This window comes from Lipophrys pholis, assembly GCF_963383615.2.
Source record: "Lipophrys pholis genome assembly, chromosome: 7".
In the NCBI taxonomy this organism is placed as follows: Eukaryota; Metazoa; Chordata; class Actinopteri; order Blenniiformes; family Blenniidae; genus Lipophrys; species Lipophrys pholis.
This window is the reverse complement of record NC_137638.1, coordinates 25,040,454-25,068,144: the sequence shown is the minus strand read 5'-3', so window position 1 is coordinate 25,068,144 and position 27,691 is coordinate 25,040,454. Positions and strand designations below refer to the sequence as shown.

Sequence of the window (27,691 nt, the reverse complement as noted above, 5' to 3'; positions counted from 1 at the left end):
AGGCGATAACGGTTTCCCCCACTCTCTTAAATGTGTTCATCTCTTGTAATTATCACAAGGCAGGATAACATCCATAAAGCTACTTCATCAGCACAAAAGTCAAAACATCAATGAAAAGTATTTAGAGGGTGACGCAGGACAGTTAACTGAAACATTCACAGTGATAAACTTGCGCCACTTATCGTCAAGTCTGAGCCTCACACCATGATATTGGTGTCAACAACATTAGACGCATCGTTCTGAGTTATGGCTAATTACAAATCTTATATATAGCCATTATATCATTTCAGATATGACAAAGAATATTTGTTGTTACTTAGGCCTTGAAAGTACTGTATATATGTTGTACTTTGGTAAGAAAGCCCCTGTTCTTATCACAATAAAAGGTAGAATATTGTGCCAAGAGTGAGATGAGAAGCTGTAAAGTAAACATGATCCTATCACCAGGAGCCAATTAGCCAGGATCAGTACACAGCCCAGGAGCAGGGGAGAGAAGTGAAAATGACTCTGGCCCAAAGGTTAATGAAATCAGCACTTCAAAAACTCACTAATTGGGGCCGTGCGATGTCGCAGTGTTTGTCGCTCTCACCTCGCAGCGAGAAGGTTGTGGGTTCAAATACAGCCAGGGCCTTTTTGTGTGGAGTTTACATGTTCTCCCCATGTGTGCGTGGGTTTCCCACCGGTTTCCCCCACAGTTCAAAAAAACATGGACCGGGGGGTCCCTGATCAAGACCCTTGGCTCCCCCTGAACACTGCCCTGTGTGGCTGGCTACCGATGGGTCAACTCGGGGAAGAAACTTCCCCAAGGGATTAGTAAAGTTCTTTTCTTCTTCTATTTTTCTTCCTCTTCTTCCTCGTCCTCTTCTTCCTCTTCTTAAGACATTTCTTGTTTTGTTTTGTTTGGTCTCTGCTCGTTGCCTGATGATCTCTCTGCAGCTTCAACAACTCACTGCACTAAAGCCCTTAAACAATTCCTTGTAATATCACCACTTTCTAACCATGTTACTTCTACTCTAATACTCTGATTACTCTATATCACTGTGGTGATGTCAGACAAACTGAGCAATACAGCGAACGTACCTATTTAACTCCAATAATTTCATTCAGAGTGGAAACATTCTGCTTTGAGCTCTCTCAAAGAGCACATTTTCTTTTCGGGATATAGAATTTATTTGACTGAAATCAAAGGATAAAACATCTTATTTTAAAATGTCGAGTTTGGACTTGACATTTGGTGACAAAGTCCACGTGAATCTGACAACACAATGGCGACAGATGAAAACACATGTCTCGCTGTGAGGGAAAAGGGATCGGCATTCACTCCAGCGCTTTGCTGCCGGGGCTCAAATCTGGACTCTTTCAGTTTTGAGTCTGTAAATTGTGTCGCTACCAGTATATTTTCACGCATCCTGAATAGTTAAAGATGCAGTACCTTCTGAGGAGTATGTGTGAAAAATTGAGACTCTCTATTGGCCGACACACAATCTGACCAACTAACCAAGCCAAACCACCCTTCAAGAGTCACTTCTCACTGTACCTGAGGTAGAAAAATGCAGCGTAAAACTGACAGGCACTTCATAGGCTGAATGGACTTGTTGGAAATGATTTATACTGTACCGTTGGCCTCGTAACTTTCTCAAGAAGGGCGACCGCTGACACAGCAGGAGTCCCCTTCATCGGAGCCATTCACTCAGTTGTACAAGAGGATTCACGTGACGTTTCATGGACACTATTGATGTTTTAGTCACAGTGAATTGCCCTCCACTGTAAATCATTTATGAGTGCACATTATTTATGGATAAACTTGACTGTGAGGAAGTGCCACAATGACAAGCCGCTGACAGGATAAATCTCTCCACAAATATTAATTACATTATGAGTTCCTGATTCTTTTGTCTACATGGCTTACTGACAATATAATATTGACTATAAAATCTATATTTATCCAATACAATGGGTAATAGGGCTCTCTGACATCTCATAAACATGATGTTTCAACAAAAATTTACTGAAACTTCTTTAATAATCTTCAGGCCATCTCCAGAAAAAACTATGTGAAGTTACATTTACTGAGAGTGTATTGGTGCCTGTGCTTGCAAAATTACCTTTATAGGATTTGTCGAGGGCTCCACCAGGAGCCCCGGTGCACCTCATGCTGTGAAATGGAGCTTGTGAATAAAACATGGCTGACGGTGGAGGTATTTTAATTTTAGGTTTGTAAGACAAATCCTCTGCAATTCTCATGAATACTATACCTGCAATACATCTGGATCAGTGGGTCAGGGGGGAGGTGGGAGGGTGTCCCTGATGGATTTCAACAACCGTCAGACTCAGCTCTGAAAGAATCAAGGGCACCAGGGACGAAACCCGCTCTCTGCTTGCCAAAAGTGAGAGAGCGATCAGCAGGGGGCTCAGGGGAGGTGACTGGTGGGTGCTTTGATAGATGTTGTGACTGATATAGCATTGCCTCGCTAGTGCCCCCGCTGCTCGCCCATTCAGTAAACGCCCAGAGGCCAGAAGGCAGGGAAACAACCCTGCCTGCGCCAGTCTGCTCAATTTCAGTTCAATATCTATCACACACAGCCGATCGATGAAGAGTTCTTCACCAACAGCCAACGACGCCTGTGGAGGGATGACCCCCTGATCTCTGTCTGATTCCTTCACCCGTCTCTGATCGAGATCCATACTGCCAGCTTAGCTTGGCTTAGCTTGGCTTAGCTGCCCTCCGGACACAGACCTCTCTCAGCAGGCGCAAAGGTCAGCTCCATTGTAGAGTCCATTACTGCTTAAAAAAAAATACACACATTCCTCTCAAACCTCAGTGGGTAGGGATTAAAGGCGGGATGAATAGAACTTGGCCAGAATGTGAAGTGGGATGTTAACAATTACGTGTGGTACTGACATGTGTCACTGTGTGATTGATCTTTCAGTCTGGATTGGGCTGTTCAGTTCATTCCTATATATAAAATGTTCTCTTTTTTGCTTTTGCAAACTTTTTTCCTCCACCACAACTGACAGAGTTAGGAAAACTGAGAGAACTACAGTGACAAGGATGAAGGTTCACAGTATTCTATTAGAGGAACCAGAATATAAGTGGTTCCACAGGGTTCAGGTCTTAACAATTTTCTGTAAGCATAACAGAATAAACTGTCGCATAAATGTTTGGTCCAAGAGTTATGTAATGCTGGGTCATCTTCAAAGGATTGCAGTGGCCCAGTAAACAAGTTGTTTGACCTTACTTCTAGAAAAGCTTTCAAAGTCATTGGGAAAAGTTTGTTTTTATTAAACGGAGGATGAAAATGTTGTGATTTCACTGAAATAAACGCAAGTTAAAGGTAACAAATCCATCACACTCACATTCTTTCAAATTTCCAAATTAGAAAAAGATTTCTTTGGTACCACTTGACAAATTTCTCAAAAAATGGCATTCAACCTGTGGCATAAAAATGTAAGGTAGTTCACCGACTCATTTAACGAGTCACTGAGAGAATGCCTGTCAGTCTTCTGAATATTTTTTACATCCTCGGATGACAAATGAGTCATTGGAAACAGAAAATGTTAAGTTCATCTAAAAAAAAATTCATGTTCTGAATTCTGCATTCGTCACGATCTGTAGCCGTCAACAGCATTGCATGCAGTGTGGCACATGTGCAGACGGCTGCAGCCTCAATTAGTGCTACCACTTCATCATCAGCCTCTGAGCTGTGGTGGATGCTAATGGATTGCTCACTTGGGGTCCATCCATCAGCCCCTTATTGTAAACTGTATGACTCATGCTATGTGGAAAAAATGCAGTGTTTTTCTCCCCCCCCCATTCCATTAAAACAGTAGGGGCAAGCAAGTGGGACTCCGCATAAGTGGAATGGAGATGATAAAGCCTATTAAATGATTCAAATTAGGTCACTGATGCACAGTGCACAATGCAAAGGTCTTTTGATAAACAACTTGCATGATAATACCTGCACCCATGATGCATTTCTGTGGGATTAGCGGGCACGTAAGTGCTCGTGTCTGCACGTCTAACTATGTGTTTGATAAATTGTTCTCCGGATTTCACTGGCCTGGCAGAAAAGATGTGCAAAGCAACAGGAGGAATGGAATCGAAAGGAGTAAAATGAAACATTCATTGGAAGATGTTGATAGATGGCTTTATCATGTGAGAGCAGAAGTGGCCAGAGAAGGCCGGGGTGATGATGTATTGTTTAACAATACATTGGGGCAGCACGTGAATACAAACGGGTGCTTTCATTTCTCCTCATCTCTATGCCTGCGAACGCTCGTGTGAGTGAACACAGTTTGGTGCCTTGGCTGCAACAGGAAGACTGATGAGTCCAGATATGATGTATGCCCTGTCCTCCTGCTCCCTCTCCATCACCAGGCATCCACAGCATGGGTAATGATGATGAGGGCAGCCTGGACAGGAGCATATTACTTCACGATGGTAAAAGATAATGGACCAGCCTCCTACTGTGAAAGAGGAATTTGCTCAGGCATCCAATTACTGCCTTTAAGATCCATCTCAAGATGACCCAAAAAAACACACACAACTCTCAAAAAGGCAGCGCATGAGGCAGAGGCTGACAACAGAGCCAATTATTCTACATCGTTAACACATTAATGTATATTTGTCTGGTGCAAACAGAAAAATATACAGCAATACATCGGCAGGTAAAGAGGAGACAAGCTGGGACAGCCGAGGGGTATTACAGTTCTGAGGAATTTCCTTGCTCCAAACCGACTCAAACTTTGAGTACTCTTTTCATTTTCTGCTTTTGAAATAATTGCTGCATTTGCAGAACTCCTGCTTCACAGTACGAAATTGGTGACAAAGTGGCATGCGGCGCTCTGAGCCTCCCCAATGCAGGTGGGTCTGTGACAATACACAGGAGGAGTCCTCTTCAAAGGGAGCGGGGGGAAAAAAAAAGAGGGCTCATCTTTCAAACCAATGTCAGTGCTTTCCCAGAAGTGTCACCCGTGGCACAGCCTATCACTTGGCTGGGCTAATGTAATAAAAAGACCTTTTTATAATAATCAATTCCAGCAAGGGCGCAATAATTCAGAACATCCCATAAATGAGCAGGGAATGGGTTTGAGGAGCCATTGAAGTAATAGCCCATAAATGTGATCAAATCCAAAATAAGCTTCCCATTACTAATAGTCATTAGCTTTATTGCATTACAACCTTTGGAGACATGGTCAGTTCTGGATCTTCGTTCGCTTTATGAGATTATTTGTGCTCGGGACACAATTACCTCAGCTTTACATTAGAAAAGAAATCCAGTCTGGCTTATTAGACTAATTAGTGCTAATTACAGATGAAAAGACTTTCTAGAGAAGCTGTTGTGTCAACAGATGCCTTCAGCGTGCTCTGTGATGTTTCCCCTCTTAACTTGATTAAAAAAGATTTGAGAAGAACCCTGTGTGTTTCCTCCCTCTCTACTAGTTCTGATAACACTCCTTTTCTCCACTTGCCTGTTCTCTCTTTCATCTGTAACCTTGGATTACCGTTAAATGCCACTGATCATAACAAGCCCCTCTACTCACCCTCACAGTCAAAAAAGAAAAGAAAAATGCGTCAGCACCAATATTGGCACCAAAGAGACTACATTAAAAAGCATGCAGCTCATCTTAACTTAGATTTACAGTAAAGCTGACAACAAAGGCGGTTCAACAATTAGATTTCTTTCAAAGCTCCATTAAGAAATATTATTTAGTTTGTGTGATGTGGTATTTGTAATGGGCTACTGTAGGGCCCTCTGAAGATCAACACCCAATGCTGCAGCTTTAGGCAGCTTTCAATCGTCTTCAGCTCATTACTTCATCTCTCGGAAGCACAGATTTTTAAAATACAATGAAAGAGGGGGCAAACAGACAACTCAATAATACAATAGAATTGAACCTGTGGAGAGAAATGATTGTGGGAGCTCCCCCAGGATGTCGGTTTGGCCTGTTTATGGGTGATGTATCAGTAATGATTCAAACTTGCCAAAAGGGAAACGTCAATACACCGATATGCCATCACATCATAACCTATTTGAGGTGAAGTGAACGCCGATAATCTCTTGATCATAGTTCCCGTTAGTGGGGTGCGCTGGACTGTTAGACAGCAGGAAGAGTCCTCCATGTCGATGTGATATATATACATGGGCAAACACAAGGATTTGCAGCAACTGTGGGGTGTTGCCAGCCTGAAGTGTCAGCATCACAAGTGGTCCAAGGAAGGCCAAGTTGAGAACTAGTGATAGAGTCATGGGTGGCCAAGGCTCATTGATGCACAGAGGCAATGAGGGTAAACCGCAGGGGGGGCAATCAAACAGACAAGGGGCACTTCAGGACAACTGCTACAGAAATGGAGGCTTGTTCTGATATGACGGTATGACAATACATAATGCATAGAACTTTTTGTGTGTGTGAAAGGCTACCTATATAGAGTACACTGCTGGATGTGTATGACAATGACAGGTTGAAAAATCGGGGACAAAATGCAGTTATTACTTGCTTTTGTGGGCTACATAAAGCCTGAGTAACTGAGTGATTGAGAGCAGTCAGTGTGTATTTATCAAAGTCGGAAAAAGCACCAAAAAGAGAAGGCGAACATTTTGGCGGCTACTTTTTATCTTATATTTGTAACCTGATACCCAAGGAAAGGATTGCATTGCTCTCTTCTTTGTGCAAAGCTTAGAATATTGTAGAAAAGTGGAGACACATATTCCGACTGGTCAGCTCTTTTTTCCTCGTACATAACAGCTCACAAAAAAGTGCCGGGATGTTTTCAAGATTGAACGTCATTTATTCTCAAGGACGACACGGTTACAGTCAGCATTCATGTAAAAGTCAGAAACTGAAGTGGTGAGAACATGAAGCTATATCTGAACTTGAATATCAGTCATTATTGAGGCATTGAATTGACCAGCTCTATTTTGTCCACGAGGAATGCATGCTGCATGCTGTGCTCTGCAAAGTATTATTGGCCTTTGGAAGCCATTTCACTTTTATTGTACGAGGTTACAATCCGTACTCTGGTCTCACAATCATTATGTACCCGAACAAACCACATTACCATATATCCTGTTACACATACCATAAATAAGTCATCTCCATTCGCACCTTGACTACTTTTATTTGGCTGATTCATCTCTGTGAGCAGAAACCAGCTTTCTGTGGGAATTGGACTTTGTTTTCTCTTGTGCAGGGAAGGTGGTGATGATGGGGGTGATGTGTGTGCGTATGTGTGTGTAAAGACAGGTTGACGGCACTGCTCTTACATTACCTTACTTCCTCTTTTCTATCAGTGGGGAGTGTAGCAGGGAGGCGGGAGAGGAACTTATCTGTGGGCCTTTTCATGCCACAGTGATCCCAAGTAATCTAATTCTGCCTTCCTCTTCCTCGCTTGTGTGCTTCTCTCATATTGGGGCATGCAGATTGCAAAAGCCTTATGTGCTTGCGTGTGTGTGTGTGCGAGTGTGCCAGAGAGAGAGAGAGAGAGAGAGAGAGAGAGAGAGAGAGAGAGAGCGAGAGAAAGCGAGAGAGAGGAGTACAGAGGAAGACAGACAGAGTTAATGAGTTCTGAATATGTCTACATATATAAGCATTTGTGCCGTGTGTTAAGTATTGCACCACGGGGTGGCTGGAGATGCTGTGCACCTTAGGAAGTTCTATGTGCTACAGATGCAAAATGAAGTGGATAAGCAAAGTGAATGCTTATGCAGCCTCCTAGTTAAGCAAACTTAAGTGAGAAAACTTCTCCAGTCAACTTCTCTTCAATAACCCGATGGAAATGTTTGAAGTGATGGCGTCAAAAGGTATATGGTCGGTAAAGCCAGTCCTTTTCAGTAACATGATGATAACTGCTGCACTGAGTCATTGGCAAGACATTTTAACTGAACAGCTCAGCAAGGTAAATTCAAAATCAACCTCGTTCATCCACTGAACACACGCACGCACGCCTATTCCAATGGGATGTAACATGTTACAAATGGATGGACTTTTCAAAATATCTTGCAGTTTCTCCACAAGTTGCAGGGTCTTGCAAACATATTGCTTGACATTTGAGCTCTCGTTCAAAAGAGTATTTTTTGAGAAACAGTCTGATAGTCAATGTGCATGACTTAAAAATCTGTCTATAAGTCTTTTCCATATGGTTTCAAAACGATTGTTAGGTCAGGGAGCGACCTCAAATTTACATGATCAGACTAGACAGTTCTTGTGATTGTGGAACAAATCTCTGACGAGTGTCTTGTGACATGCATATGAGCTCCGAGGTACTTCTGACTCAAACGTTCTGATTTGTGCAAAAATGAGCAGATTAGATTATTATTAAACTGTTTGATTGGAAACAGCTTGCCTGTTCATTCACAAAATTCATTTTAGAAAAACTAACAGACTCTATTGCTGTTACTTTTAAAGCTGTTCTAATCAAATGAAATACAATCAGCCAAGTAACGAGTTTATTTAATGTTGGCTTTCAGTTGAAAAGGCAAAAGCATATTCTTTGGTTGTTGTTTTTTTCCCCCCAAACAGGGCTTTTGCTATATAATCATGCAAATAATCTCTGCAGTTTTTTGTCAGAAGGTGTGGGAGCAAATGATGTATTCCTAGAGCAAGGGAAGCAGGCTGTTGATGCATCAGTGACATGAAAGGGAAGCCAGAGAAGGAAGTTGAACAATACTGAAGCATTAAACACATCGCTTCAATTATCCTGAGAATGGATCTGTGGGTGAGGATGCTTCACGTTTCTGTGAATCCAGGAACAGCCACCCACAGGCATCTATCATCTACACAGCTAAGGGCAATACTTAGAGAATAACAATGACACAACAGTAAGGTCTGTATCATGCAGATTAGAAGCACAGAAATAGAAATGAATGCTATCTTTGTGCTCGCAATCAGCGCTGATGCGACAGCGTGTCATTCTCTTTAGTCAACACAATTGATGTCAGTCATTTATTCACCTGGATCTCCCTGATCTCTATCAGAGGCAACGCTCTTCGGCTTGCCGAGCAGAGCTACAAAGATGCGGGAAAAGTTCTCTATGTGAACTTCTACAGGAATTAATCCAAACAACAGACTACCTTTGCCTCGCTGAGGTAGACACACAGCTTTAGGCTTACCCTGAGGCCAGATCCAGCTTCGAGACTCCATCTGAAGCCTGTTGGGATCTGCAGATGGTCTTTTTCTGCCCGGCTCCTAAACACACTTTGAAGGTACAGACCTACATTTTTACCCGCATCTCGGCAGCAGTGGTGACTAAAGAATCTCAAACCTTTACTTGAGTAAAACAAACTTAGTCCAGGGTGAACTGAGAAAGCAACTTGGACGAGGAACGAAACGTTTTCCTGGACCAAGTTGACCTGAGTCAGTTTGTATTGTCTTACCTGGACAAAGGACATTATGCAGAGACATTAATGAACAATGAGGGTTTCGCCACAGCTTGACACATCTCCAAATCTGACTACAAACTGACTCTGCAATACACACACACACACACACACACACACACACACACACACACGCACGCACGCACGCACGCACGCACACAAACACACACACACAGATTTTCAATTTATTTGTCAATAAATTTTATAAGCTCCTATTTATTTTAAATTAGTTGATTATTTCACTTACTTTTCATTCTTTCTTTTCTTTCTGATGTAGCCAATGTTTTAGCTCATTTATTGATTCATTATATAAGCTCTTATTTATTTTATCCCAGGGTCTCCTCATGGGGGCGCTCCACATCGGGAGTTGAGTCTGGTCTGCCTGTGGGGGGGGGCGTCGTCCTGAGGACCGTTCTGGCTACTGCACTGTGGGAGCTCTGCACTGTGGTTCACTGACCGCGGTGTGGGCACCTGACCTGTGGGGTCGTGTGTGTGTGTGTGTGTGTGTGTGTGTGTGTGTGTGTGTGTGTGTGTGTGTGTGTGTGTGTGTGTGTGTGTGTGTGTGTGTATGTGTGTGCGTGCGTGCGTGCGTGCGTGTGTGCGTGTGTGTGTGTGTGTGTGTGTGTGCGGTCATGTGGTCGTCAGTGTGGTCGTGTGCATACGTATGTGTGTGTGTTTTTATTTTTATATTACGTGAATTTCTGTACAACCTTTGGATGCAAAGTGCTATACAAATAAAGTTTGATTTGATTTGATATTCATACAAATTAATTAGCTGTACTATTGCTTTGTTAACAATCTCAATATATTTAAAAAACGGAAAAAAAAGGCAAAACAAAGAATGATATACATACATGTATACATTTTGAATGCTTCTAAAAGCAATTAACATGGCCTATTTCATTAAAGTCTAATACCGTAAAAAAGTATTGACATAAATCGTAGTACAGAAAAGATAAAAAGCAGTAAAAAACACAACATGATTACATAAAGTTAATTTCTACCAGTAAGTCCTTTAGCAATAGTCAGAGAATGTTGTCATTTCATTTGTATGCATACAAAGTTGATCAAGCTCATGAACTCCACATGCTGCATATTAAAGTCTCCCACCAATGTGTTCAATTTTAATTAGTGTTTTGCTGCCAATTTGTAAAAATCTGTTGAAAACAAAAGACCAGATCGTATAGACCTCTTCCGTGCAGTTTATGCAAGTGCTGTGTCAAATTCTAAATTGAGAATAAGGTGTTTGAGAGTATCAGGATGCACTGTTTCACATTCATAGTAATAAGTGTGCAGCCATCTAGGTGGGAGCTGCACTGAGCTGTAAGTGGCCTCACTCACCATTGCCAGGGGCACGATGCCCGCCAGGTCCTCCTGCGCCAGTCGGATCTCCGTCTCAGCCTCTTGTGTGGCGGCGCGACTGGCTGGATACTCCACCTGCCAGGCCATCCAGCGGCTGCCCATCAGCTCTGGGAAGCTTTCCATTTTCAGATCCACCTGGAGCACCCGCTGAACTCCCATCTCATACCTAGCAATGTGCAGGAAAACAAAAGTGTCAGTGAATGGTTAAGCAGATGGCTGGGCGAGAGTTTGAAAAAGAATAAGTGTGTGTTTGTGTGTGTGTGTGTGTGTGTGTGAGTGTGCATGCGTGCGCGTGAGCACATTCCATCCTACTGTCTGGTCTAACGAGGACAAATGGTAAAGGCTGATGAATGTTTCTGTGGTTGAAATCTATGACATTTTACCAGTTGAGAGTTCTGAAAATGTCAAGTCCCGTTGTGTTTGACTGTGGTCAAACCCGTGCCTTACGGAATAATATCTCACTTTCTTTTCTTTTTTTTCTCCCATTCATTCATCTCACACTGTAGTAGTGGTTCTGTGCCCTGTAAATAGAGGCTACAGTAAATGTTTTCTATCCATCAGAGCAGCTCAGAGGAATGCTTCACCAGGCGTCACCCCCGCCAGGCTGTTGATAGCCGGGTTTGTTACCAATGCCCTTGTTTGCGGTAGTGGAGTGTAAATATACGGTGTGCTTCGGCACAATCTACGGTCGCCCTGAATTAAGTCAGATAAATGGAGACCGCTGATAATAAAATTTCCCATGGCACCATAAGTCTCTGGTGCTCGCGGTTTAAATATAGCCTAGAGGCAGGAAAGGTCAGCCTTACACAGGAGCTGGAGGAGATGGGAAATGGCACAAGATCTGTTAGCCACGTCTTGCGTGTCAAATGGCAGGACTCGGGGCCAATAAATTTCATGCATGGTCTCTGTGGCGCACTGCCACAAAACAGAATCATGTCATTTGAGCAAGGCGTGGGAGAGAGACAGAGGCGAGGAGAGCTGAATAAATCCACGTGGCACTTTGTTTGGAGGGAAGAGGAGACCACGTGGAGCATCCAGAAAATACAAAAAGAAGATTTCTCACCCGTTGTAGGGGAAAAAACTAGAGTGTAGATGGGGGATATTCCAGGACTTATTTATGGGACTCAGGCTACACAGTCGGACTGCATAATATATCGCAAATTTATCATAATCACCAAATCAATATGTGCAATACACATATTGCAAAAGATTGTGATGAATTATTTCATGTACTGCGTTCATGGTCTACATATTCAAAATGAAAGATATTTAAAGATGAAAAGTGTGTCATCAATTGCAATTAATTCACCAAAAATGTCCTGTTATGTCATTAATGTCATTATACATTGTGAATCCACTGGTAGGGAAAGAGCGCTGTTGTTTGGAAGAACAAATCTCAAGACACAAAAACATCAATCCAACACTTCGAGTCTGGATTTCTTAAACTAAAACACACTATTCTATATCGCATGAACGCTCATTATCATGCAAACCTGCAGGTGCAGTTTTGGGTTCAGTGGCATGCTCAAAGACACTTCGACATGTGGACAGGGGGGAATGGGGAATCAAACCTGCAACCTTCCGATTAAAAATCGATCATTCTACCAACGGAGCCACTGCATGTTCCCTGAAGTTGTCCCACCATTGCTTCTCTGGTAGCCCTCTTCTCCTTCATGGTAACTCCATTCCTGTCATCCTACAATCACCTCCAGTCTAATGTATTCTCTTCTTCTTATTCCCACGTGATCAAACTGTCTCAGCCTCACATTTCTGCATCTTCTCGTAACGTTATCCACTCCAGAGGTTTCTATACCTTCTTGAACGACCGCATGCCCTCATGCTCTTTTCCATCTCTGCTGCACTTATCTCTCCAGCATGGATGATAGACAGACTGTCTCCATGCTGTACAATAAGGCTGTGGACCACGCTACTCATTTTCGCAGACACCCTCTCGTAGCACACTTGCCATTTTCTTCCAGTTCCTCCAGCCAGACTTGCCCCCCCCCCCCATCACCTCTGATGTTCCTCCTTTTATCCGTTTGCTGCCAAGGTTTTTGAATCCCTGCACTTTGGGTACTTCAGCTCCTTGCTGCTGCACCTTTTCAACTTCACCGTCGTGTAGGCAGAAGTATTTGGTCGTCCTCCTCGAGATTTTCAATTTTGATGTCTCCAGGTCAGACTCCAGTTCCTCTTTGCTGGTGGAGCACATCAAACATTATTGGCAGCCTCTCTCTCCACCTACCAGTGTCAAGCAGACCAGGAGGATGTCAGAGAGGAATGGACTGAGAAGTTTGATGCACTCCCTCATTCACAGGGAATAGTTTGGTTGTTCCAGCAGCATGTGGTTAAAGCCCACCTCAACAATTACCACAACTATTTAAACATGCCTCAGCTGAATGTTATCAATGTTCATTTGTGAGAAAATATAAAATACTTTTACAGTCTACAAATAGTCTTTCACTCAATGAAGGGTTATAACTAAACAAAAGAAGGCCACGGGGGAGGAGAGATTATATATATATATAGGCCCTCTTAGAAAGACGACACACAAACGTATAACATCTTGAATTATACACAAAGAACTAAATAAAGGAAAAGGATAAATAATAGAAAATGTTTTATCCGCTTCTGTTGTACACACAAAGGACACTATTTCTCATGTTATTCAGTTTCACTCTGAGAGAATGAAAGATTTGTTGCACGGCTGAGCTCAACAACCCAATTTTCACATCCAACAGAGGTGTATATAAATAATTAAGATGATTACCAAATCACTTTTGTCACATTTCATAACATCTTGCCAATTGGACCAGTGAGCTGTTGGAGCTGTTCTACAACGGCGTGGCGTAACCGTTCCACAGTGCTGTGCAAAGATGCTTACCTCCGTTTAAAGAGAGGTGAAGCTGCAAGGTTCAGACAAATAAAATCATGGACTAATAATGCACCGGCGTCCAGAAATAAACTTTTAAGTGCTCCATTATAATCTCGTGTGACATTACCAAATGCCACACGCACCCTGTGTCAGCCGGTGTGTCCCACTTCTTGGTGTATTTGTACTGCGGACAGGTTCCAGGCAACAAGTAAAAATGGTCCAAGACAGTAAATGACTCTACATGCTCTGATCTGAGACACCTACAGATCTCACAAGAAAAAATAAATAAAAGAGCTCCAGAAAAGTCAGAAAAGTCAGAAAAGTTTTGCTGTTAAGTTTTTGTCGTCTTGAGAAATGTCCCTGCTTTGTATGATCCGGTTTGATAGCAGCTGTGAACACTTTTATGAGGTTTTCATACGTCCTCCCACAATAAAAGTTGCAACAAAATTTTGAGGCAACAAGAATGCACATTGAACAAAGTCCTTTATATTTTAGCAGAAAGGCATGCTGCTAATTTAGCACTTTTGTGACAGAAATATCCGACTTCAAAAGAAGACCTGACAGCCACATGAAAGCAAGGACAAGCGGAGGGAGGAAATGAGATCTTGGTACAGCATTGAGCGGCGATCAAGGACAAGCGTGAAGACAAATAAAGACATTCACACTATCACATTTCACGTTGGCCATTTTTTTGGACTGCGTTCTCGCTGGGGAATTGACGGGTAAATTGTACGATATGGAGGACAGACTTATATGCAAAAAAAAGTTGGATGACATCCAGCTTTGAAATGCTCGTGTCCGAAATGCCAGAGCAAAGAAAGTTAGAGGAAACTGTGAAAGTCAAAATAAAAGACGCAAAGGACACAGAAAAGTTTTGAGTAAAACTTTTTATCTGTGGGAGATAAAAAGCAAAGAGAATACCTGAAACTGCAGAGGACCTGGAGGACAATTCATCTGGATACAGGAGTGGTGCAACGTCTTACTTAGTATGAAGAGAATCCAACAGGTGACACCAGGGCCTCGACTCAATTATGCAAAGCAAAGTGACAGAGGAAACACTGCATGGCTAAGAGGAAGGGTGAATCATATACTGTGGATATTTAAGTTCCTCAAACATACTTAAGTTCAGTGGTCACATACAACCAACCAACACTATGACAACAAATAGCAATTGTACATTTTACTGGCTTCTTGAAAATATTTACATTTATAAAAATAAAAACCAGTGAGACGTTCTCCATTTGATGTTCATATTTTGTCTTAAAATGTCCTTCTATGCATCTAGTACATCTCTACACAGAAAGGCCCAACCCAAATTCAAACCCACCACCTTCTCCAGAGACGAGAGTGTTAACCATTATACCACTGTGCAGCCTCTTATACATTTTGGAAAGGGCATGATGGCTTTGATATTAATGCTACTTTGCAAACAATAAGACATCACTACCTTCATGTTTGACACTCCTGATCGACAGCAAACTCCAAAGCGAAGCTTCTGAAGTGGTCGTTACTGTCCTCTGAACGTCGAGGAAAATGTGCGAAGAGTTTGAACAGAGTATAATTAAGTGATCTACAAGAAAGAATGGCTGACAGTCTAAAGCTCGAACTGAAAGGCTCATGACAGGCTGCAAAATGCATTTGTAAGCAGTTGTCACAACTACTGTCTGATTTTGAAATGAAAAGTAAAAGTGAATTAACTAATGAAAAAAAAAAGTTGTACTCAATATGCACGCTTACAAGGATGTATGTCCTTTTTGCATGAACGTTTTTTGCGTGAACTATCAAAATTATACAGTACAGAAATACAAACTATGTATTTCTGTATTACTATACAAACTGATTTTCTGTTTGAAATATTATGAAACGTGCACTATAAGTTCTCTATAAAATAAAGAGAATAATGTTTATATCTCCTCCAGACAGTGTAGAAAGGTCAGTACATTAATGGAAATTTGTTGGGCCAAAAGCTGAGAAGGAAATGAGAAGAAGACATATTTCTGTTATTGGGGTCAAACTAAGGAACAACAAAATATTGATCTCATAGGATGAAATTCTTTATTTTCTTTAAAGTGAAGTGAAATTCAGGTTTTTGCACATATTTGCATGTCTGTAAGATAAATGGCTCATTTTTAATGTAAACCTGTCTCTATACTTGAAAAAGCGACCTCTGTGAAAACCACTTTGCTTATAGGACACCAAACCTGTGGACATTGACAATCAGTGAGATTGTGATTTACGTTGGTATTCATCAAAGTGCTTCACGCATAAATAATAAAAATTTTCATGGTGAAAATTGATTATTTATTGCATGTTTTACTGAGGACTTTTGAATCCGAAAGCTGCCACAGGGCCTAAGAACAAGTTTTAAAGCAGATGGCAAAAAAAAGAAAAAAAAAAGAGGGAACAATAAACCGACATTTTGAGCTCTTACACTCCCTTTGAAAGCCTGGAAGCTGTCCATTTCTGACTGTCCGCTGTACTTGACCCGCATTGACACGCGTCATCAAATGAAATCTGACAGGAACATCAGTGTCTGGATGGATGCGACGCAGACGTCGAGTCGGCGGCATCAGCCATCGACACCGGCGTGCCATCCGGAGCCGACCCTCCCCTCTCCAAACCTGCTAATCACATGACTCGCTGGGGGAAACTGCTCATTTCTCTGTCACTTCCAGCATGGGGTCTAATTCAATTAGGAACAAAGAGCCTGTGGATGCGTGCCACACAGCTGGCCTCAGCCTGATAATTATCTGTAAGCTCGCTGTGGTTTGACTAAATCTGAGGCCAGACACAGCCAGAGGGCAGCCAAAGGCAAGTAGATAACAGGCCCTAAAGTTGGAAGCAGCTGGCCCTGTGGCTCCAGAGACCGGACTCGGGAGGAAATCGGACTTGACAAGGTGCTGCTGGAGACAGTTTACGACGGACTCACCGAGAATAGCGCGGAGATGGCTGAGAGGATGCTGTTTAGGCATGTTCGGGATGCCCATTAATCACAATGACACCGGCAGATCTGTGCGACATGCACTGACACCAAATGAAACATAAGCGAATAGTTTAGCATCATAATGTATTTGTTTAAGATGCGGCACGTAGCTTTTTTACACATCAAAATGACAGCGAAGCCACAGAGTAAAGCCAATCGTTGTCACAAATACCAGATGCGATTATGTGACGACTGGTGACAGCAGGCTCTCACACCGCCGCTCCTCCAAACTCTGCATATTTTAGAAATGGGCTTGTTGGACTTTGGAAGCTTTAAGTGAAGAGTGACTGCAAACTATGACACATTATCAGTCTACTCATGTAATTCTTTGGGAGAATGCAGTTGGGATGACTTCCTGTAGATTAACCGGTGTTTTACTCTGTTAAGGGTCGCACTAACGCCAAGACACATGTTGAGTTTAATGTATAGAAAGCAGAACATTTATATAACTAATACGGCATTTTTGTGACAAAAAATCACTATGACAAAATTTTTTTATTTTTAGTTATTCATTATCAATGCGTAAATAATACTTTCATTGCCCTTTCAGAATATGTTATCAACCGACTTTACCTTCTCTTGTTCAGCCTCTGGTTTTACTAATTACACAGTCTAGAACGCTCTTTGCAGAGGTGATTCAGCTCCATCTTATCTTGATGGGGGCATGTTCGAGCGCTATTCAATCTGGACAGCAAGAAGGTTAAAGAAAGATAGATTTAAATGTCAAAATGAATAAACAGAGACAGGGCCAAGTTATTGGAAGAATTTCCTTCTCAGCCGATTTCTCCAGAGAAAGAGCTGTAATTGAAAGAGCTTCTATTGTCCCATTATCAAACTCACTGTGTCATTGTGACACTCCTTGTTTAATCTCCCCCTGATGTGATAGCATCATTGTGTCCACTGCCTCATGGGGTGGAGAGAAAAAAAGAGAAAGAAGGCCTGTCTGGGCTGTAAAAAGTGTCATTTCCAGGTTCAATTTCTTTGTATTGCAACTTGTAGATCAAGTATTTCTCAATATTTTCTGGTCGTACTGAATTATCCAAAGCACAATGTCATGCAGATGTAGGCAATATTTACTGAAAATCAGGGGAAAGTTTATTACGAGTATGTTTCAGCGAGTGTGTGTTTATTGCAGAGTCAGCAAAAATCCTTATTGTTCATTAATGTCTCTGCACGATGTCCTTTATCCAGGTAAGACAATACAAACTGACTCAGGTCAACTTGGTCCAGGAAAACGTTTCGTTCCTCGTCCAAGTGGCTTCCTCAGTTCACCCTGGACTTTGCTGGCTCGTCTCTTAGTGTGTCAGTAAAGCTTCATATGCTAATGACCTTATGTTTCTATGTGATTAATGGACTATAGGGCTCACGGTCTGACTCTTGACACTCAATTGTGTTCTCTAACATTCAGTGTAGTCATTGGAGTCACACATGGTCACATGGGGTTCAGAGAAGGTCACTTTGAAGTTGGATTATTGAATTTCTTTGGCAGGGAATAAATAAAGATGATGTAAATGAGGGAAAGATTGTGGCGTAAACCTCTTCCTCTGTTAAGAGAAAGTTTTTTCCATTTTCAGATAAATTACTTCTTTTACCCGTCTCTCAAACCGTCTGTCTTCTCTGTCCACAATGCGGACACTGCCGTCTTCAAAGGAGTGCAACTGTTCCTTGAAGTGTGACTAGACAGCGGAGTCCAGACCTGAGGAGCTTGCACTTCTGTGTTGGGCAATACGTTTGTTTAGTTTCACCACTCTATAGGTTATTGCACTGTAGTCGATTAGCGTTTACGTGTCACCACAGTACCGTTACTGTAGTATTTGCAGCCCTCAATAAACATTAACTTACACGTTAACTTACAATAATAAGAAATTATCTCGGCTGTTTTGTTACTGCTTCTACTTATTGTTTCTTTCAAAAACAGGTGTTATGTTGAATTATCAGAAATCGATATCCTTGTTTGTACATGATAAACTCAAACATGGCAAAATAACATCATCAGTTGATCTTCCACTAACTTCAGCTGAACCCACTGACTAAATCAATGATGACACTGATCAACAATACAACTAATTACGCACTATTATAAGCCAGGCATCTTATACAACTGCGACAACTAAAAAGTAATGGACTAATGATTTGGTTTTTTTCTTCAAATAAATACTTTTTTTGTTTTGTTTGAGTAACAAAGTAACTCGGCTACATTTTCAAAAATATAAATTGGAACAGAAACGCTGTTTGAGTTACAAGTAGTTCTATCTTTTTTATTCCAGATCATGCAAACCACTGCTGGTTTACTCTCATAGATGAGTGTACAATCCACAATGTGATATACAATCCCTCTGTTCGCTTTATTCATGATTGTGTGGGATTGAAAGACATGTGAAAAGGAGGTGGAGGGAAGTTGTTATGGGGGTCGGAGGCATTTCTTTGGCTGAACCATCACAACCTTTGTTTGCGCACATTATTATAACTGATTTTGTCTGTTGCACGCCTTCAGATGTGTTGCAGTCTTTTCAATACGCCGATGTTGATCTTGCTTTTTGTTTTGCCAAATTCAGATTTATTTGCTGCAATGCTCCAATATGTTTGAGAACTTCCTCCACCAACACGTTCAGCTCTACAGTGTGACATTTCATTGTGTGCTTGTTTTTGTGCATCCAATTACTCAATTGCAAGCAATCATGCATGCCAAAACACCCTCACTTTATTGTTCCTTTTTGCACAAGCTGTCATTTATGGTATAATCATCACCTGCAAAACGGAGGCAAATGAAAAGTTCATGTGAGCAGGTCAATTTAGCAATTCATATAAAATAATATATATTTAAATTGGGCCCATAGTGTGTGTACATGTAAAGCCCTTTGGAACATTGCAATAACTTTTACAACATAACTTTACAAACATAACATAATATATTTGTACGCCGAAATGAAACAATGTTTTTCCTCCCCATGTGATTTCATGCATACGTGTGTATGTATGTGCAAGTAAGGGGGTGAGGAGGACCCTCTACTACTTGTGGATTTAAAAAAAAGAAAAGAAAAGAAAAAAAAAAGAAGAAGAAATAATCAAATTTATGGCTTCAGTGGTGCTTGAAAGCAGCACCCTGAAACTCTGCTGTTCTCATGCTCCGTCACCTGGAACAGCAATAAACCAGTCAGCAGAATGAAGCCAGGACACACACACACACACACACACACACACACACACACACACACACACACACACACACACACACACACACACACACACACACACACACACACACACACACACACACACACACACACACACACACACACACACACACACACACACACACACACACACACACACACACACACAGTTGCTGTACATACACAGTACATTATGTACACTGGACCATCCATGCATAATTCTATGTCTGCTCATACAGACAAACCAGGGAGACCTAATCATGCAAGATGAGGTTTTTCTAAATCTAGAGCAAATACACACATACATGACATGCATTACTGACTCCTGTCATTTACTCTACTAAAAAAACAATGGCTGCTACACATGTTAACGTCTTCACAAAGCCTTCTGCAACATGCATATGCAACAGTGCACCCAGAAAACTCGGCACATATATCAACTTTTATGATTTCCTGTTGACACAAACTAGAAAACACACACATCCCACTGCAGCTACGCTCTTGAATAAAGCAAAGGTTCAGTCTGGGTGACTGTCACAAACTACTTTTCAATCTGACAACCTAATCTGAAGATTATCTTTGTTATTGGATTCAAAAACAGTGGCAGAGTAGATGTTTTGTCCAATCAATACTTAAATACTAAAAAGACATTGAGCTGGAATTTGTTGTTTAGGAATAATGTCAGTGACTGATTAACAGAAATTGTTCCATGCAGCGTGACCGATCAATTGACTAATAGTTTCACCGATACTGGATTTTGTGATCAAGAGGTCTGTGCTCCTTCTTTACCTCCTGACTACCTGTGTTTCTGTATTCCGTCTCTCGTGCCACATTGTTATTAATGTATGGATTATGAGCCTGATTAATAACGCCGTGCCAAAGTGTGGTGATGCATGTGAATGTATTTCTAAAACTCAAATGTGCTTCTGGTGCAATTTTTCACAGCAAATGCTCATAGAGATGCTACATGCAATGCTGCTTTAAAGCAACTCTAGGAAGGAGCACAAAATAAGGTCATTAAAATCCTTATTTTCACATGTTTGTCTACAAAGTAAGTAATCTATTTGTCAAATTACTCATGTAAAGTTTGAGGAGTGAATAATAGAAAAAATATAAGTAAAGTGATATAGGTTGGACACAAAAGTATTTGGTTGAAGAAGAAGAATCTAATAATATGAGTATGGTGAGGAGACGTGGGGATTTGAAATCAATGCTAAATGGTAAATTAATTTCACTTATATAGCAATATCAGGTGAACTCTATGTCAGGTTTCCCAAAGCTGAGGTTGAATTTCATTTCTCAATCTGAGGGGTGCCCATTAGAAGTAAATTACCCCAAGCCACTCTCAACCAGCATCCACCTTAGAGGTCAGAGCCTTTTCTTTTTCTTTTTCTTTTTCTTTTTTTGGGGGGAAAAAAAGCCTGATTTCTGAGACTCCAATGGTCACAGCTTGAAGCGCAATCTCACATCTCAGAGAGCCTGAGTGCAGGCCAGGCACATTTTTGTGGCCCTCTGATTAGACTCTCGGCAATCAAAGCATGGAATTACTCCGAGCCTGAATGTACTTAATCATGAATACATTTTGAGGTCCAAACTTTCAGTGCAGACAACAATGAAAACTGGGACTCCACAGAATGAATTTGAAGATTTGTTAAAGTTTTGTGTAAACTCAGCGGTGGGGTGGGTGGAATTGGGGGGGGGATTCTATATTGTCCTTGTGCATTCATGTGTTTTCTCTTGGTACTCTAGTTTCCTTCCGCTGTCTCAAAAAACTTGCTTTAAGGTTGATCGGTGTCTCTTAAAGTGCCTGTGGGGGTTGATATGAATGTGTCTGTCTCCCCGTATTTGCCCTGTGATGGAGTGGCAATCTGCCAAGGATGGACCCCTGCATTCACCCATGGTCGACTTTGATCAGCTCCAGCAAGGATGGATAATAGAAGACTTTGAATGTGAAGGTAGAACGCCACACTACAGGAATGTGAAACCTCTGCAACTTCGGCGAAAGAAACAAAAGAAAATGTGGTAAAAACATCAGTATTTCCACTCTCCAAAGATTTTTTTTTTTTCTCTTCTCGTCAGAAAAGCAGAGCCAAAAAGGGTGGAAAGTAGATGCTGGGAGCAGTCGGGGGAAAAGTGTGGGAGGAAAACACACCCTCAGACACCTATACCCAGCAGACCTTTTCAATTCAGTCTTGTCCAGAGTAGAAAAGAAAGATAGTGACGGGAAGAGAGAAAGGTGTAAACTCTCCCTGAAACACTGTCAAATAAAGGGAAGACAGGGATGAAAATAATAGTGATAAATGTCAGTGAGGTGTATCTGTCGGTAGCTTTGGAAGTCCATCGTTATGCCGAGATATATTGTATGTAGTGGCCACTAGAGAGGTAGAGTCAGGTAGACGAGAGAGAATTCCTCCAGATGAGAAGGAATACAGACTATCTCCATCATGCAGCTGTGAAAGCCGAGAGGACTCATGCAAGTGATTTAGAAATCTTTGTGATCAATACAAACCATTTTTAATTTCACATGAGAGCTGGGCTGACAGATGAAGGGAGAGAGTACGTGCAAAAATGTAAAGAAAGCGGCAAGATTACACTGAGTCAGATTTTCAGGAATCATGAGTCACATTCGTCGCACTGAGAGCTTTTCGGAACAGATTTCAGGCATGTCTTGTTTATCAAGGTGCCAGCCGAAGATTTCCCTGTATATTAGACGCGAGGCGGGAAATCAACACAGAAATTCAAAGTGCCTTTTCTTCCCCTTTCACGTGGCAGAAACATTACATTTCGGCAGCCTGCGAGTGCTCTTTCCACCCTCTCCAGGATGTGAGCTAAAATAAAATCCATCTGAACAAAGAGCCCACTGACGGGAGCCACCGGCGCCCAGCATTAACTTGTCAATATGACATTCAACATAGTGCCAATTTTACATTTCATACAACTTCAATATGAAGCGGCACCTGGACGTGTGCGTCTCGCCTCAGCCTATGCAAGCGGGCGTGCGTTTATAGAAACTCACATGCATGCGAGGCTGCTGTATTTCAAACATGTCAAAGCGTTTCGTACATGGAAAAGCTTTGACATGCAGCGAACGACTGGCGATACAATCAAGCCGGCCGGAGCATCCCTCATGTTGCTATAATTTCCTCCAAGATACTAAACCAATACTTGTGATTTATGGTGTGTCAAGTGACATTCATTTATACTTCTCTAAACTGACATTGTAAAAATGGAGGAAATACTGAAGCGGGCTGTTAAAAGAAGCTCTCCGATTCAGAACTTCTTCTGGGGTGTGAAGGAAACATGTAGATAGTGGTAACAGTGCTTTTAAAATTCACTGAAGGGAGCATACATCCTTTAAGATGTGCTGTTATGACACACAAAATCTTGCGTGCCGTGCACACATGTCATGACATACGGTCATTTCCTTGCAGAGCAGACACCCACGGTAATAAAAAGCTTCTCTCTAAGGTCAAGAGACCAATTCATTTGACATCAACTTTGAGGAAAGTATCCTGTAATGGCTACCTGATGATATTACGTCGCAGCATGCTATTCATTTTCATGTCTCCCTCACATATTGAACATTTAACAAACACTCCACATATTTTACGGACAGAACTAAGCGTGTATTTTCTTCCTCGTTCCATCCCGTCTTTCATGTATCAGCCAAAATGAACCACCAGCACGACTGCCAACAGCCCGAGAGTCAGGTATTCAGGTGTGTGTTATGTTTACAGTGAATGAAGTAGCCTCGAACTCCCTACCCATGGGAGATAATTTCTTCTTTTTGCTTTTTCTTTTCTTTTTTTTTCCAATTTAAAATTTGCAGTCTGCAGGTGTGAGGCTGAGTTGACCCATGTGACATCTGTTCAGGCGCTATACTGCCTCACACAGGAGACACCCAAAAAAAAAAGAACATTATTTTAATCAACATACACAGTTATGAAAACCCTTCATACACACTGAGAGAGACAGAAATTGCTGAAGCTGTTTCATTTCTCTGCTACTTCAATCAGTATTTTGGTTTGTATGTTGGTACTGGTTCACATCTGGTCTGCTGCATGCTGTCCTTCTTTCCCTTTCACTCATTCTCATTTTTTCTTTTGTGAGCTGTTTATTGAAGGCGAATAAACTTAAAATTAAAGTAATCTTTATTTATAGTAATCCACATACAGTATGATTTGTATTGGTGTTCTACGTTATACATGTTTTTTTTTCTCCGTCCCAAATTGAAAGAAGCTCTTGAGAATTAATTTCACCGACTTTACTCTCCAGGGCATTTAGAAGAAAAGATTTGAGATGTTAAATTTCAAATAACCTACAGTTCCTAAATTAAACCCCACTTTTAATAAGCATCACATTCCCTTTAATTTAATCATTTATTCTTTACCCTTTTCAGTTTAATCATTTATTCTTTACCCCTTTCAAACAGGCACACAGACAAAAGAGCTGAGTCTTATTAATTATACAATTATAATGAAGCACAGACGCAAACTGAGGGCTTCTGGCTTGTGCGCATCAAACCCAATAAGAGGGATCAAATTTCCGATTACCTTAACAGGGTTCTGCACCATTCATCGGCTAAAATATTCAACTCCCACCCACATACACGCTCAGTCTGCACCTTCTTTTTATCCTCAGCTGGTCTCGCTCACTCACAATATCATGCAAACATTATTAAATATAACAGGAAAGATTGAGAGTTTCGTCTGAAAAGCAAACTGCCATATGTTGAACTGATTTGTACACAGAAGAGTTTAATCACCGCTTTAATAAAAAAAAAAAAAAGGTGGCTCGCTGGTTGGCATCTAGTCTGACACTAAAAGAGGGTATTTTACATTAATGTTTTAACAATGCAATATTATTCTGGTCCAGAGAGCCAGTCTGTTTTGGGGGGATAAAGAGGGAATAATAAGGTAGAAGAGAATAAAGAGGAGAATAATCCTTCATTACATTTGTTTCTTATTTTGCCCCAGATTGCCATGAAAAAAAGGAAAAGAAAAATATTGCACAGTCACCGTGTGCTCAAACAGCAGCACATCAATTTCCAGACAACAAAAATCTCATCCTGGAGTTAATGAAATGCACCATTCAACCAACGTCTAATCAAAACTAAATGCTTTTCTGCTGTGCAGCAACATTAGAGGCCATCAGCTGGAGTAGACTTCATAGTGTAATGGATCCCTAATGATGGCAGTTATCACCAATGACCTCAGACCTTTTAGCATCAGGCATCAGTTATCAGTTAGTTGCATTCTGTATCTGTCTCATTCATGGGAAAGCTATCTAAATAGCAAATTGCAAAATAATAAATTGCAGCTTGCCCTGATGGTTTTGCAAAAAATTCCCCTCCACCAGGGCACTCAGCTCACGGCTGGATAACAGACATTAACATTAACCATCAGCAAGATCCAGCAAAAGCTGCTGATAACTCAACCAGGCACACACACACACACACACACACACACACACACACACACACACACACACACACACACACACACACACACACACACACACACACACACAACACACACACACACACACACACACACACACACACACACACACACACACACACACACACACACACACACACACACACACACACACACACACACACTAGGGGGCAGCAGACACTGAGCCTTGGGGCAGTGATGCAAATGTTTGTGCAGATAAACTGATCCCACTCCTCCTGGAGAAGCTGCCCCTGGTTGTTCTGTGTAGATGTCATGTGACTGTCCGGGCCAGCATGAGCACCTGCAGGTGGTGTGACACTGGCAGTGACTGTCCTCCTCAGAAAAGTCCTTAAAGACCCACAAAACCCGGGTTTATTCAGCTCTGCTGCTGTTGGCATGGCAACAGAACCTGGAGAACACACAAGAGGCATTGACCAGCGGAGGCCGAGGCGATCGGATCAATGGTACTCTATTGCAACCTAGGCTTTGCTCCCCGGGGCTGTTGGATGTGCAAGGCTGAGCCGCAGCTCTGTGAAACACAGAAAGAGGGTGTCACTGAAAGAGTCACAGAAAAGGCTCAGCTCAATATTACACCATGCGTTTTGCAAACAGGTCACTGGTAAATAAGGACAGCAGTGCCAGATGTCGAATCTGCAGTAACAACAGAGTGAGCTCAGTGCCAGTTTCTTGCAAAAAAACATTGATCTAAAGACTAGGGGGTGCTTAACCTGAGTAAACCACATCAGAGACCTTTAAAAATCCAATGCAAAGAAAAACCGCTCTTGTAAACGGGCAAGTTAGGTAATGCTTGAACATTAAATATGTACAGACTCACTCTGATAATGCACAAGTTACTCTCCAGTTGTTCAAGGACCACAAACAGAACCAGCGTGTTTGTGATAATTACAGTGTTGTGGGGAAGTGATGTGGAGGCTGTGTGGACATAAGAGCTTTGTGCCTTCCCGTCAGTCTGATTTCATCGTCTAATAGAAAATAAAGGTGAGACGACTCAAGCGATGCACACATTCGACTGTCTGAAAAGTGGATTTTATTAATAAACTCAAACCAATGACCATGACACCCACATTAGCTCTACTTCCTATGAAGAAAAGACATGTTTACTTGATGTATTAATATTAATATTGCGTATATCTGGCAGAGAAATTTTACAGGACATTCTTAAATCTTATCACAATTTGATCTAATGATCGAAGTCATGCGCATTAAAAAATCAATTTGTGTCCAAATGCATAACTAAAACAAGGAGAACGAAGAGGATGAGTTTCTATATTGCAGTCTCCCCATTCAACGCAATGTATTTAGTCTATTAGGGTTTAGATTTAGTGTTGAAACATCTTAGTACACACTGTCAAGCTGTGATGTCAATGCGAATGAAAGTGAAAAAGACAAAATGCAATCTCGCAATCTCATTTCATTTTCCCTAAATGGCTCAAATATTCCACAGCACATGGGCATTAGTATTTCATTCGGACACATTGACCAATTAACAGCAAAATTATTTGACATTTTGGATTGATAAAATCCAAGGGCAGCTGTCATGACTTCTAAAAATTTATAATTGCCTAAACATTTCACCATCTCAGTGCAATATATCAGCAGCCTCACCCGCTAAAATCCGGGCTCCCAGTCAGAAGTGCATTTAGATATTAAGCAGAGTTTTGTCCTCTCTCATACACCACTTAATGCACCCAGTGCTAAATTAGTACCAGAGCAATTACACACACACACACACACACACACACACACACACACACACACACACACACACACACACACACACACACACACACACACACACACACACACACACACACACACACACACACACACACACACACACACACACACTCTATATATCCCACTCGACACACATTCTCGACACAAACAGTGCAAACTGAGACAGGCTATTCCATAACTCAAACTGTGTATTTGTTCTCATGTTTGTGTAAAGAAAAGAAAAAAATCTATATTACTGGTACACATAACACCCAAATCAGAAAGCTTGCAGCAGCAAAATTTCTCATTGATCAGCAGTTAGTGGGTGTGATGTGAAAGTCCATCTTGGCAGAGCAGAAATTATAAAGCATTTTGTAACGGGAAAAACTGCTTCCACACACCCAGGGGTCCGTGTGCAGAAATGAGACATTGATCCATAATTGGAAGCACTCAGTCATGAAATCTAAAGACTAATTAAAGAAAGAGAGCTTTAATGGCATCCATTTACATATTCAGCGCAGTGATTCAATGCTGCTCACTGACTTGCAGCCTGTGAGAGATGGCAGTTTGATCTAGAGGCTGTAAAGAGTGGAGTCGGATCACAAAATGATGGACTAACGACAAGTGTCTGAATGTCTGAAAGCATCAGCATGAGCTGCTTTCATATCGTGACTAAGATGCTATTGTGGCTTTGCTCTCGCTGACAGATGTGCCGATGAAAAGGGTGC

The 27,691-nt window shown here is 41.5% G+C and overlaps 1 protein-coding gene across 1 annotated transcript in view; it reads right to left on the bottom strand.

Moving 5' to 3' along the window:
• The window catches only part of LOC308111973 (transmembrane protein 132C), a 151,682-nt gene that overhangs the window by 27,915 nt on the left and 96,076 nt on the right, over positions 1-27,691 (bottom strand). The window contains exon 4 of the mRNA XM_080467135.1: positions 10,719-10,905. Within this exon, the coding sequence (XP_080323261.1) occupies positions 10,719-10,905 (187 nt within the window). The remainder of the gene's footprint in view (positions 1-10,718; positions 10,906-27,691) is intronic.